Source organism: Pteropus vampyrus, unplaced genomic scaffold (assembly GCF_000151845.1).
Source record: "Pteropus vampyrus isolate Shadow unplaced genomic scaffold, Pvam_2.0 Scaffold74, whole genome shotgun sequence".
NCBI lineage: Eukaryota > Metazoa > Chordata > Mammalia > Chiroptera > Pteropodidae > Pteropus > Pteropus vampyrus.
This window is the reverse complement of record NW_011888855.1, coordinates 1,728,973-1,742,599: the sequence shown is the minus strand read 5'-3', so window position 1 is coordinate 1,742,599 and position 13,627 is coordinate 1,728,973. Positions and strand designations below refer to the sequence as shown.

The following is a 13,627-nucleotide window of genomic DNA, read 5'->3' as shown; positions in this document are numbered from 1 at the left end:
ATGTGTCAGAGAGCATTTGAGATCTTGCTCCCCTAGCAAATTTGTCAATTTGGCTCAAATTAACTCTTATTAAAAATTTTGAGTATCAAATTTCTTCTGTAAAAAAGACTCATTCAACAACTTGCCCGGTTATTCTGCCAGTATTTTTTTTTAAAACGCCCATAGCACCTGGTATTCCTAGGTGGTCTCCCATCCAAGTACTAACCAAGCCCAACCCTGCTTAGCTTCCAAGATCAGATGAGATTGGGCAATTTCAGGGTGGCATGGCCGTAGACTTCTGCCATTTTAACTCATCCCCCAGCTTTTTGATCCATATGAACTTTTCATGTGATTTCTAACTTGAAGGTTTCCTTATGTAACCTAGAATCTTACCTCAAAGTGGTTAGTGAAATGATTTTCTAAGACTCCTAAAATCATTGGGAATTGTTTCTTTTTTTTAATTTCACTCACTTCACTTAAATATTTTTTTCGGGAAAAGTAGTGCTAGTAATTTAGAATTACCTACTAATGGTCATTCCAGTATTTAATTCTTTGAAGGACTTAGACATTTACCTTAAATTCAGACGACTATGTCATACAGGTTTCAAATCACTGTTTGGAAAAGCCCAAATAAATTGCTTGACTAACACTTACTTCTGTTAATTTAATCAATACATCTGCGAGAAAAGCCAGGAGCTAACTTGCTGTCAGACACTAAATGGGATCGAAAGGGGTCAGACACTTGATCCAGAGAGCTCCACGACCACATTCAGAGGCCTGGCCAATGTGCTTGTTCCTACAGGTTCATTTGCACCCTGTGATTTCAGCCTCTCAAATAAACCTGCCAGGGCTCTGGGTCTCTCCTAACAGTTCTTCCAATAAAATACATAATGCAGGTGTATCCTGTTCTACCTCCCACCTTTTTAGTTTTTGGGGTTTTTTTTTTTTTTAACAACTTATATTAGCAACTTGGGCAGAAGTCAAAACTCTTTAGCTCAATCTCTAAATATCTCAGGATGTTTTTTCCAGCTCGGTTTAAAACAGCAAGTCCTTGAAAACATTAAAATAACAAAAAACGAACAAACAAAAAAACCTATGCTCGCTTTGGCGGCACATATACTGGGGGGAAAAAAAAAAAGAACACCAAATTCAAATGGTATCTATTACTACAGATAGTAGGGTATCTGATTCAATTCTACTAGCATTTATTTAATGTTTACTAATTCAAGTGACCATGCCAGAGGCTAGGAAATATTTTATCTTAATTAACTCTGTGAGAAAGGTTTTATCAACCCCATATTAAAAATAAGAAATATGACTTTTCTCTTCTGCCTTCTGAGGCTAACTGGCACCATACTCACTATAAAGCTAGACAAAACACGAGAGAACATCTTTCAGCTGCCAAACAGGAGGCAGCATAGGACCAAGAGAAGGGACATTCACAAGGTGAGCCCCATGATCACCATGGCTCTCTGCCTAGGTCCAACTGCCCAACTGGGGCTCAGCGGGCTGGGACTCAAGGAGAGCATGGAGGTCCTGCTGAGCTACAGAGTAAACACCAGAGTTGGGGGCAGCTGAAGTGGCTGGAAAAATAAACTACAGAATGGGAATGGAAATGGTCTCCCATGTTTCCCAAAGGCCTTGACTGAAGGCTGGGTTGCACATACAGGTAAGGCAGCATAAGGCTACCTAAGACTTACCAGAAAGTGGAGGCTTTGGGGCTAGAGATGATACGAGATATGAGATCAAGCAATGTCAGAAGTTGTTGGGGGTCTAGCCCAGCCACAGTCTCTACCTTCTTAACACTTCTATAACACCCCAGATGTCCAGCTGAAGAAGGACCATTTTCTAGAGTAAGGTCTCTTCTAGACCCGTTCCAACACAGTCAGTCTAACTTCAAGCTTTGAGGAAACTTCTTGGGCTACCCACAGATCCTCCCTACCATAGCATAAAACCAAGGCTACACAAGTTAAGTGAGATTAGCCGGCAAGTAACTGCCAACTACAATAAAAATATCAACACTCTTCAAAGGGAGATAACAAGATATACAGTCCCTACACTGCACACACAATTTCCAGTATACAGCCAAAAACAACTAGACATTCAAAGAAGCAGGACAATGTGACCTATAGTCAACAGAATTCAACCTGTATAGTACCCGAATGTTGTATTTAGCAGACAGACTTTAAAGCAGTCATTATAAATATGCTCAAAAAATAAAAGGAAAATATGGTCTTAATAAATGAAGACAGGGAATGTGCAGAGAAATCTGTAAAGAACCAAATGGAAATTCTAGAACCAAAACTACAATAACTGAAATTTTAAAATACAAAAAAAAAAAAAGATACAAATAAACTAATTTAAAAATAACATTCCAGCAGACTGGAGATGACAGAAAAATAGTTGGTGAACCTGAAAACAAATCAATAGAAATTACTCAGTCTAAAGAACAAAGAAAAAAACTGAAAAATAAACAGAGCCCAAGGGACCTAAGGGACAATATAAAATTGTTGTTTGTGAGGCCCAGAAGAGAGGAATTGCTTGATTAAGGCCACAGAAGTTATAATAGAGCCAAAACTGACATCCAGCTCTCTTTCCATAGTAACATACCATCTACTGCCTGAACATAAGTTCACAGCAAATGTTTGAATACATCCTAACAGGATATGCCTGAAGAGCTACCGCATTAAAAATGAAAAAAGTTACCCAACCAAAACCAAATAATAATCACTAGTATGAAGAAGTTGAACAACACTGTGTACAAATTTTCAAATTTCAATTTTAATATACAATTACAATAAGAGATGTTTTCTGAGTTTCTAGTAAAGATTAACAGAAGCAATAGGAAAGTCCATGAGAATATTTAACTCAAAATGAAAAATATAAAATATAAATAAAGCTCATACCTCAAAATTTTCACTAACTTCTTGCATCATTTTTAACTTTGTTTCATCAGCTGTAAATGGCAAAACAAATCATCAGGTAATCGAAATTATGTTAAGAATGTTCCTAAAATTACTGGATTTAATAAGAGAAGCAATCAGATCTTATCAGTTTGACTGTCATGGTCCAACAGAAGGCACATAACTAGTTCCCTACAACCAGTCACACACATTCGTACTCCCAGACATATGTGTGCATTCATAGACAAGGACAGAGACACAGACACAGACACACACACACACACACACGTGCCTCTTTGGGGCTCCAGCCAGTAATGCTCATCACTTTGCTTCTCCACAAGGCAGAGAAAGGGAAAATTAGGATAAGAGTTAATGTTACTATTTATGTCAACGTACAAAGCATTTAAACAGAGATGAAAGAGTCACACTAAAGTAGTTCTTAATAACAAAAAGGATCAACTCACGGGTATTTACATCTGTGAGAGCTGCCACAAACTGAAGGTATTTTTTCATCAGAGTGGTTTGGTCAACCACTGTGGCCCCTTGTGTTGCAACAAATGCCATTTTTCTTTCAATATAATTTGTTTCTCAAAAGAAAAGTATCAGGTCCATGAGTTCATCTAGCCTTTGAAAAGAAACATATAGGTTAGCCCACTTATTTAGGGCACAGGCTCACAATATCTATGAAAATCCTACCTAAACGCCTCTGCTCATCTAAATACTTTTGCATTAATCCAGAATATACTATTCCCTTTGCTTTTTTAACAATAAAATTCACCTAAATAAATTTTATCTACTAATTTCTAATCATGATTGTTCTGGAAAGATGCTTTCCTTTCCTACCATGTTTCCTTCTTTCCCTAGGCCAGCACCCAGCAGGCAAACTTTCTCTGTAAAGAGCCAGATATTTTAGGCTTTGTGGCCATACGGTCTGTCACAACTACTCAGCTCTATTGTAGCAAGAACAGCCACAGACAACATATAAATGAAGGAGGGTAGCTGTGATCCAATAAAACTTTATTTATGGAACTGAAATTTGCATTTCATATAATTCTCTTATGTCATGTCATTACTCTTCTTCTGATTTTTTTTCCCCAACCATTTAAAAGTGTAAAAACCACTCTTAGTTTATGGGCTATATAAAAACAGGCATTAGGCTGGATTTGGTCAGCTGATTATGGTTTGGCCACCTCTGCCCTAGGTGATTGGTTCTCAAACTTCAATATGCATTAAATCACCAGGTGCCAAACAAATTAAACCCATCAAATCCACCACGTGAATTCTCAAACATATCTCCCAGAGACCATAGTTCAGTTAGGAGCCCATGAAGCTGTAAATTGTTTGCAGGTGGCACACAGTAGGCACACAAAAAATATTCCTTGATTGAATTAATAAATGCTCTAAAAAGCATTTCAGTGAGTGGGAAACAGGCTGCTGACCACACTTGGAGAACTGCCTGTTTCAAGCTGAAAAATAGAGGGGGAAACTTGGTTTCAATTTTGAGAACCCTCAGGAAAGTGTCTAGAAAACCTGGGGAAATTGCTTTTGCCCATCCTCCTTGCACATATCTAATTTCATTCTGCCTTGAGAGGCAGTTTCCTGACTATTGTCTTCGTTCTTCAACAGACACACCAATAACTCTTCTGCAGGCCTTTCAAAAGTCTTGCCCTACCGGCTACACTGTCTTGCAGCTCACACTTCTGCCCCAGTGATGGGGACACCCCGACACCACAAAGGCCCTTCAGGCCCCTCTCTCAGGACACCAACAGCACTTCTCCAATGTAGAGAGAACACCCACAGCTCTTCTCTTACAGCACAGTCCACCAGACGTCCCACTCCTTGGGCTTAAGGGAGTAATTCTGTCAAACCTGACTACTGCTCCCTTTTTCAGGTCACTCCCTCCTCCAAACCGAAGGCCCCACATCCCCATCCCCAACCCCATCCCCAGGAACCCAAATCTCAGGATCATGGCCTCTCTCTGCCTAACAAACTTCTGGTCGTGCCCAAACTTCTTAAAGGCTCAGACCCCCTTTTCACCGGATTTGTCAACTCTTCCACTTTCTGGGGCCCCGAGGGGCCAGGCTCCCCTTTCCGGCCGGGGGGACCTAAGGAGTGAAAACATCCCATTCCTCTTGTCGGGGAGCAGCTTTAAGACGGCTGAGGACCCAAGCCTGGCTTCCGTGGAGACCCCGGGCCCAGGAGGACAGGCCCGAGCCTATGCAGTACCCGCACTCGGGCAAACGGCCCCGCCGCCCGCCGCGCGCGGCCGCCCCGCCCAGCCGCCCGGACCCTGAGGCGGCGCCGCCGGGCCAGAGGGGGCGCTGTGGTCGCCGCTACCTTCGCTCTCTGCGCCGGGCTAGGCGAGCCAGGTGCCTGCGTGGAGGCCCGGAGATGCCAGGCTGACCAGGGCCTCCTCCGGGATGACGATGTCCCAACCCCACGCTCTATCTCCCCGGTCTCGAACAGCCCTCCGCTTCCCTCCTTTTGTCACTGTGCCCCGACACCGAGCACCCGCCTCCTAGGCCGTACTACGGCGAGCGCCAAGGGCCAATTTCCGCGCCGCTAGCCCTTTGCTTCCCATTGCTCCCCAGCTCCGACAGGCAGCGCCGGAGGTTAGAGGGCTGCGGCTGGGACCGGGCGATGGTGGAGAACCGGGGAACCCGAGGCGCACGGAGCCGCCCTCTGTCGTTCCACGGGACCATCGCGCCGCAGAGGCCTCCCCACGCCTGAACCGTGCCGCACTCGTCGTGCCCGCCGCGCGCGCCTCCCGGGGCCGTTCCACTGCTCTCCTGCACTTACCTGACCTCGGCGGCCTGCGTCCAGCAGCCCTGGCCCGTGACCCCCAGCGAAGCCTTGATAGCCCCGGACCTGCTACACGCAGTCCCGCCCCCGCTTAAGGCTGCTAATCCCGCCGCGGGAGAAATAGGCCCCGGCGCGCCGCCCCCAAGTGGGTGCGGCCTGGGCGGGAACGGGGAGGGGCGGTCTAGCCCTGGAGGACCCTCCTGTCCTTTTAAACCGCGCCCGCGTAGGCGGGGACGCCGGCCGGGATGCTGCGGCCGGCCGGTGATGTCTTTGATTCTGGCTCCCTTCGCCCTAAGTCTCCTCTCCGACCGAGGCTCGGGGGAGGTGCGGGAGGGACGTTAGGCTGTTGCTCGGGGGAGGTGAGCACCCGATGGACTTGTTGGAGGTAGTCCAGCACGGGGAGAGGCCACCCCTGACCTGAACTTGGCAGGCAGAATGAGGTTTTCTTCTACGCTCCCTTCTTGTGGTCCCTCTCAGCTCGGGAAAGGGGGAGGAGGCAAGGAAGATCGTAGAGAAATGGCTGGAGATAGACCCTGTAAGCCAAGGAAAGACCCAGTGTTCTGTCTGGAGGTGACCCATTCGGTCATTTTTTTCTGCAGCTGCATCATCCTGAGGCTGGACCTCAAGAGTCCAGTTTTCCGTCTGCTTCTGCAGATGCCTTGAGCTAGGCCAGAACAAAGCTGAGATGGAGGGCAAATGGAACAGAATGCCCCGTTACTCAGGTGTGATGGCGTGGGCTGGTCCAAGAGGCCCTGGAAGGGAAAAAGTACGGGTGTCTACAGCACTCCGGGAACCGGCAAGGAAAATGTCTTGCGCAAAACTCGCAAGAACCCAATGGTACCCATAGGTGGTAAGCAGGTACTGTAAGGAACTGTAGACCGAGAGGAAGTGATGACACGTAGAATGAAATAGAGTAGGAACGGGGACGCCAGGGGGACCTGAATGACACTGAACTGAAGATGTGGCGAGGGGCCCGGGCGATGAGTGAACCTTATTGGAGCAGAAGGGATGAGATTAAGGGCCTGGGATGATGCAGCTTTAAACTCTAGAACCCTGCCTCAACCTACACCTCGGCCTCACACCAACATCGCCAGCTATTGTTAAAGTCTTAACCATGGGAAAGGAAGGCCCACAGTGGAGTGGGCCTCCGGGTGACCGACCTGCCTTGTTCTCTCCTCAAGCTGCCTGAGCACGGCTCCCGCCCCTACCTACGGCCTCTACTGCTTTGACCAGGGTCAGAGCCAGCGTTCCCAGCTCATGATGAGCACCTTTCGTTGCCCAGGGCTTCACGATTGCAGCTACCTTGCTGCGTCCTGCTGCACCCTCTCTGTAAGTCTCCACCATAAGCCTGCACAGCCTGGCCTTGAAAGCTTCGCAGCGTCATTCCCACCCCCAGGAGTAACAACTGGTCCTGCCACAGGACGTTTTCCCTCATATCCCCTAACAAGCCACCCCTCCCACCCTCCAAACAGTGGAGATGGAAGTGGCCACTTGACTAAGCAACAGATGTTTTTCAAGAATCTCAGATTCAGTTCAGTTGGAGTGTTGCATATATCTATTTGTGCCACGCCTTAGCCACTCCCTACTCAGTAAACTCTGATTCACTTGTAGTTTGAATTCATTGTCTTATCCCCAAGGCTCTTGGTTTTTGGAGAAATAAGCTAAAGATTAAAGGGACTATTAGCAATCATATTGTCTCATGATTGCCCAACTTTCCTGCAACTGGGGCACCTGTAAAAGTGGAGATTCTCTGGAGTGATACTATTTTGGGGGGGGGAAAGATCTTTCCAACAATTTCCAATTTTCAGTAGGAAAACCTTCCTTTAGATGGCGCCTGCAAAGGTCCTGTCAGCAGAAGTTTCTGCCTTCTATTGTACTCTGTTCTCCCCTCATTCCCATCTGAGAGCACTTAAAACTCCACTGAACTAGACCATCTCCACTTGGTACTCGGTGCATTTTACAGACAGGAAACAGGCTCAGAGCAGTCTGGTATCACGGAAGGAGCATAATCCCAAAGCTTGTCAGTGATTTGTGTAAGGGAAAAAGGAGGCCTGGGACCTTAGCAAACTGGAAGAGAGGCAACTATTGACTTTTGCATTCATACAGACTAGGAATTCCTAGTCTGTAATCAGCTCTAAAGTGTTGGTTCAGACCCAGACTCCTTCCATCTGTGTCTGTCAATTTCAACACCAGCTACAAGCTGCCAAAAAAAATGAAGACACACCCATTTCTTGAGCCCCCTGACAGTTTGGAGTTTTAAACAGAGGGCTGTATGACCAGACTCAGCTAAATTTCTTGCCCCCACCATGGTCTCTCAGCTGTAAAGCAAAGACTGAACATAGAACAGTACATTGTGGTGACCTTGGCCTCAAGATTCAAAGAACAGCTATGAAGTGGTAAGGACTATGGCACTTCTAAAGACAGTCACTGCTTTTTAACTGTAGGCATTTGTGTCCCCACAAAAAAAAAAATAGGTTGAAATCCTAACCCAGTACCTCAGATGTGACCTTATTTGCATCTTTACAGAGGTACTCAAGTTAAAATGAGATCATTAAGGTGAACCCTAAACCAATATGACTGGTGTCCTTATTAAAAGGGGAAATTTTGTCAGAGACAGATACGCATAAAGGTGATATGAAGATGAACTCAGGATGTAGTGATACATCTACAAGCCAAAGAACCCCGAAGGCTGCCAGAAGCTCGAAGACTGCAACAGATCCTTCCCAAGTGACTTCAGAGGGACCATGCCCTGCTGACACCCTGAATTCAGACTTCTAACCTCCGAAACGGTGAGACAATAAATTTCTGTTCTAACCCAGACACTGTGGTACTTTGTTACAACAGCCCTAGGAAACTAATATGGTTGGCAATTACTCAGATCTTTTTAAGCACTATGCAGGTCACAATATTTTGAATGTAGCCAGTTTGCAACCTTGGCCAGAAGGGGAAGAGGTGTGGTCACTGGACATTTATCCCCAATCCACAGAGGGGCACAGCTGAATGAGGGACCGCAGTGGGCACACCACACCGAGGGACCCGGCCGATCCCAAGGAAGGGGGTCTGACACAGGCTACCTTCACCAGCCTCTCTCCAGGCTTAGACAGAGCCTCCACTGAGAACTGCTGGTCTTGCCTCTTCCCTCCCACTTACCCTCTGGGAGCCTTGGTGTCTGAGGCTGTGTGACAGAATCCCTATCTCACAGGCTTGTTCAAGGATCAACATTCTGTGAGAGGTTGTCTTTCCTCCTTGGGGGTGCAGGCAGCGGACACAGAGGGCTTGGGACACCCAGTTCCAGCTGGGAGTCCCTGGGTTTACAGGGGAATAGCCTCGCCTTGTCTCAAGGCCAAAGCTGGGAGAGATCTGAGCACAAACTGAGCCCTGACTCCAGCTGGGGCTTCCAGAGAAATGAGAATGATGATAAATAAGTGTAAAAGAGTTAACAACACACCCTTTAAGCCAAGGACAAAAATACATCAGAAAAACAGTCACAATTTTGTAGACTGAGGTGTGAGGTGCTGGGCCGTAGGGCCAGGAGGGAACGGAGGTGAGATGGGTGCAGGTCCCACTCCCAGCCCTGGGAGACAGGGTCAAATGGACCAGGCTGTGTGGAGAAGGAGCAGCTGCTGGAGGCATTTCCCTCCTGCCCAAAGCAGGTGCTCTACCTCTCTGAGGGAGGGAACGGAGGTGAGATGGGTGCAGGTCCCACTCCCAGCCCTGGGAGACAGGGTCAAATGGACCAGGCTGTGTGGAGAAGGAGCAGCTGCTGGAGGCATTACCTCCTTCCCAAAGCAGGTGCCCGACCCACTCTGTGGCCATGCTTGTGGCAGGCACCTAGCGGGACAGCGGCGTCTGCTTCAGGGACATGAGCACCGAACGCAGGCGGGACACGTCTTTGCACTGCTTGCTGCTCTTGGGGTTGAAGTCGCACAGCTGGGCCACCTTCTCCCACTCTGTGCCCGGGGTGTCCTCCTTGGATTCTTTCACAAAAGCCTCCTCGGATGCCCTGCAGGTGGAGATAGGCAGAGGTCTCAGATCTGTCTTCCCCTGCGTCAATGACCCTCTGCCCCCACTGAGCCAGGCGGCTTTGCCCAGCCTTCTCTGGGCTGCTTGGTCCAGCGGTCACCTCCCCAGCCCTGTTTCCTCTGACCTCAGGCCCCAGGAACAGCGTTGGCATCAGAGGAAGCCTGGTTTGGTCCTGCCTCAGGGCCTCTGCACTTGTCGTCACCTCTTCCTGGAATGCTCTTCCCCAGACCTACTCATGTCTTGCTGCTTTTTGTCATTCAGGACTGAGCGCAGACCTTACCCCTTCCCAGAAGTCTTCCCTTGCCTCCCAAGTTAGAGTAGCCCTCCCATCTCCCAGCCTAGGCACTCTCTGGTCATTACCTCCATGGAGATTTCCGGCCTGGGCTCCTGACACCTAGAGGCCCATGGGGGAACTAACATGGCACCTCAGCTATTTTCAGTGTTTCCAAAAACTTGGCAGAGACAGGGCTTGACTAACCACCTAACTCATTCGAGTGCCTGGCTCATCATTGCCTCAGTGTTCTGTGCACCCTATAAGTGTCCCCAGAAAAGAGTTGTGGTCAAATATGTAAAGAAAACAGTTAAGGAAGATCTTTAAAGGCAGACTTTCAAAGCCCTTCATGTGCTAATTTGCATCGGTGGAGCAGCGATGGGGACAGACTCCACCATAGCCTAAGCACGTTTGCCGGCACTGCAGTTTTTAGCCCAGAGTGACTGTTCTCTGTGGATCCACAGCCTCTGGACTGCTTGCTCCATTGAAGGCTTTGCTTTTGGTTATAATCAAACCAACCAAACCAGTTTGCACTGACTCCATGGAACCAGCTGTAAGGACTGGGTACGGGATGAAGTCAGTCTGCCACACCCTCCTGGTCCTCTGCAGAGAGGTGCTGATGAAAATCTCACCCTTCTGGCCTGTCCGAAGGGCCTATGCTGTCAGCCACGGCACAAGCCTTCCCTGAACAACTGCATGGGGCCGGGGTCCGAGGACAACCAGGCAAGGTCCCCACACTTGCCCAGTTGAGGATGTCAAGCAGATTAAAAGGCAGTTATGACTGTGATAACTATTGCTACAGAAGTCTGGGGCACAGGCACTACAGGACACTTACAAAGCCTGAGGGACGGGGGACAGTGGTAGGAAAGGCTTCCAAAAATTAGCAACTTAACTGGGTAACGAAATAAGGAAAGGGGCCAGCCTAGTCAAAGGCCTGAATTTGGGATGCTGCTCTGAAGGACCAAAATTATGAGGCCAAATAACAAAGGCCCGCAGTTCTTTTGCAGACTAGACCCAAAAGGCTGTGCTCGCCATGCTTAGTGGCCAGTCACTGCTGGAGTCTAGGCTGGGTCTGATACGGGAGGGGCTTCTGGGACTCTCCCAGCCTGTTGTGATGATGTGGGATAGATGGACTCCTTCAGGAGCCAACGGGGAGGACAACATGTGAAAGCCTAGTATTAGCTGTTGTAAAGACCTGACCTCAAAACCCCCATTAACATCTCTCAAGCCTGTTTCCTTACCTGTAAGATGATGATAAAACCACATACCCTATAGGGTTTTATGCAAAACGATCCATGTGAAAACACTACACCCTCCTTTTCAAGAGCAGTGATGAAAGAACTTTACGTGCTTCCAGGAGAAATCTTAGGAATAAGAAGATTTCTGTATTATTTATAGCTGAGGACAAAGTCTCAAATGCCAAGTGACCACCCTACACCCTGCTTGTGATCCTGCTATGGAACAGTCATCACCTCCTCCTTACAGGCCTGGCCCCAGAGAATGGCCATGCAATGTGTAGCCCAGGGCTTGACATACATTAGGGTGGTATTCAGCAATCCACCAGTCTGAGAAAGCAGGTTTGGGGCCCTCGGGTTCCCTTCAGGCCAAGGCCAACACCTGAAGATCATCAAGCAACCTGAAGATGAGCATTGAGGGCAGGTAGAACGCAGACCAGGAGCCAGCTGCTCAACCTCTATCAGTTAAGCCACAGCCAGCCTCAGGCTAGGGTGTGGAGAACCAGTCCAACAACCCCCAGCCTAGGAGTGGGGCTAGTAATGGCAAGGCAGGCCCCCTCCAAGAAGCCCAGGGTTCCTGGCAGATTTCTGTAGAAGGATTAATGGGACTACTGTGTGGGAAACCAAGGCAGGGCCAGGGAACCAGGAAAGGGGAAGGGGGAAGAGGCTATGCCTAGGAGGGCACATGAATGTGGCACATGATGTGCCTCCCTGCCCTGGCTGAGTAGGTTCTTATAGGGGTGGCTGCAGTGCTTAGCTGGGAGGGGCAAACACAAAATCATCAGAGAAGTAAAAGAGCCTTATTTTATTCTGTACAGAGTATATTCAAACAAACCATCAACTGTGAAAACAGCAGGTTCTGGCTTTTCCCGGAGCCTCCAGAAGAAATTGGAGTCTCTGGGAGGCAGTTCCTTCCCCAGAGATGGGAGTGAGAAAGAAGAAAACCTTTTGATTCCATGGGGTTTGGCTAGCCTCATTTGTAGCCACACACCCTTCTTTGCCTTAAACCCTGGTTCCAGCTTCTCGGGTCCAGAAGGAAGCCTCAGCCTGGGCAGATGTAAACCAGTCATTCAACCTCCATCTTATTTTTCTGCAAAGAATCAACAAAGGCTTGCCATTCCGCTGGGTAAAAACGCTTATAGACGTTGATCTTATTCCGAATCTGTTTCGGGGTGTCTTGATAGTAATTCTTCTCATCCCGGGCCATTGCCTAAGAAGAGAGAAGGGCCACTTGAGGACTGGACAAGCGAATGTTGAAATCCTAGCTCTGCCAGTGGTAGGCAAGCCACTTCCTATCCCAGAGGCTCAGATTCCTCACTTCAAAAGCCACTGTATATTTGGAGAAATGGGTGCAGATGGCCTCAGGGACCAGGCAGGAGCTGAGGCCAGCGGAGCAGCTCATGCTCCATCCATAGCCGACTACTGCCATCTGGGCACGGTCATCAAGTATACCCAGATCTTTTGATTTTTAAGAGAAGCAAAAAATATGGACTTTTATTTGAAACCGCCCATGATTAAAATGGCAACTTGTTCAAGTTCTTTAAAAATACCATGCAAGGGAAACAACATATCCATCAGATAGCCACCCAGTCTATCCCATCTATAAGCATTCTGTCAGTGGGATCCATTTCCTAGAGTCTTTCTTCCCACTGTTTCGACTCAGTTTCAGGAAATAGGCCCTAGGCGAGGAGATCAGATCACGAACTGTCCAGGGTGCCTTTGCAGTGGGCCCAGTGTTTCTTCCTGGCAAGCCAGAGCCACTCACCTTGTAGTCCTCCCCATGGTTCTCCACCATGTAGCGTACATAGTCTATGAGGTCCCGAGACAGCGTATTTCCTTTCTTTTCTGGGAGGCTGGCTTCTGCCTCCAGGTCTAAGGTGAGAGAAACCAAAGACAAGGAATGAGGTGTTGCTTCCTACACTATTTGAGCTGCCTAGTCACCTCTTCACCAAATCCCGAGCCACAAGAGATGCTACACCAGCCATCTAATGGGCTCTGTCTCTCCATCCCCATATTCAGTAATAGAACCTTCTTCTCCAGACCCTTGGATCCCAGGCTCTGCCTATGCACAATCTTCTATCAGTATGGCAACTACCTGAAAGGCACGTCACCTCTTTGAGCCTCAGATGAGTTAAAAAGTAAAGCACCAAACTAATAATCTTTACTTAGTGCCAGGTCCTGGGGACAGAGATGAAGAAATGTTGCCTGCCCACAGGACAGGGCTCCCTTCCAGCTCTAAAACTCTCAGAACCTCTTTTCTTGAAGTATTACAACAATACAAGATATGGAAATAAATGAGAGCTATAGCAACTAGGGCCTAAGGCCGAGCCCAGGGCCCTCTATGCTCCATGTGAGGGAAAAAGTCAAGATATGAAGCCAATAATGGCTTCGCTTTTAAAATAGCTAGGCAAAAA

At 48.0% G+C, this 13,627-nt stretch overlaps 4 protein-coding genes and 1 non-coding gene across 5 annotated transcripts in view; all 5 read right to left on the bottom strand.

Annotated features, from left to right (window-relative positions):
* TRRAP (transformation/transcription domain associated protein) overlaps positions 1-5,833 on the bottom strand; it is a 114,650-nt gene extending 108,817 nt beyond the window's left edge. Inside the window, exons 1-3 of the mRNA XM_023532004.1 lie at positions 5,682-5,833; positions 3,347-3,507; positions 2,886-2,935 (exon numbers count right to left, since the gene is read on the bottom strand). Coding sequence (XP_023387772.1) covers positions 2,886-2,935; positions 3,347-3,446 — 150 coding nt within the window. The 5' untranslated portion in view covers positions 3,447-3,507; positions 5,682-5,833. The remainder of the gene's footprint in view (positions 1-2,885; positions 2,936-3,346; positions 3,508-5,681) is intronic.
* LOC111741176 lies at positions 157-275 on the bottom strand. The gene has a single exon (XR_002780919.1). It is a non-coding gene; the product is annotated as a 5S ribosomal RNA (ribosomal RNA).
* Positions 5,834-9,198: 3,365 nt separating the features above from the next.
* Positions 9,199-13,627, bottom strand: part of CLTB (clathrin light chain B) — a 30,430-nt gene continuing 26,001 nt past the window's right edge. Inside the window, exon 6 of the mRNA XM_023531887.1 lies at positions 9,199-9,350. The gene's annotated coding sequence lies outside the window, so the exon portion shown is untranslated. The remainder of the gene's footprint in view (positions 9,351-13,627) is intronic.
* The window catches only part of NOP16 (NOP16 nucleolar protein), a 7,082-nt gene continuing 5,544 nt past the window's right edge, over positions 12,090-13,627 (bottom strand). The window contains exon 6 of the mRNA XM_011362245.2: positions 12,090-12,270. The gene's annotated coding sequence lies outside the window, so the exon portion shown is untranslated. The remainder of the gene's footprint in view (positions 12,271-13,627) is intronic.
* On the bottom strand, positions 12,239-13,198 carry LOC105293634 (nucleolar protein 16-like). The gene is made up of 3 exons (XM_023532003.1): positions 13,190-13,198; positions 12,979-13,128; positions 12,239-12,423 (listed from the first exon to the last, which is right to left on the bottom strand). Exons 1-3 carry the CDS (start codon positions 13,196-13,198, stop codon positions 12,280-12,282), a joined length of 303 nt encoding a protein of 100 aa, XP_023387771.1. The 3' UTR covers positions 12,239-12,279.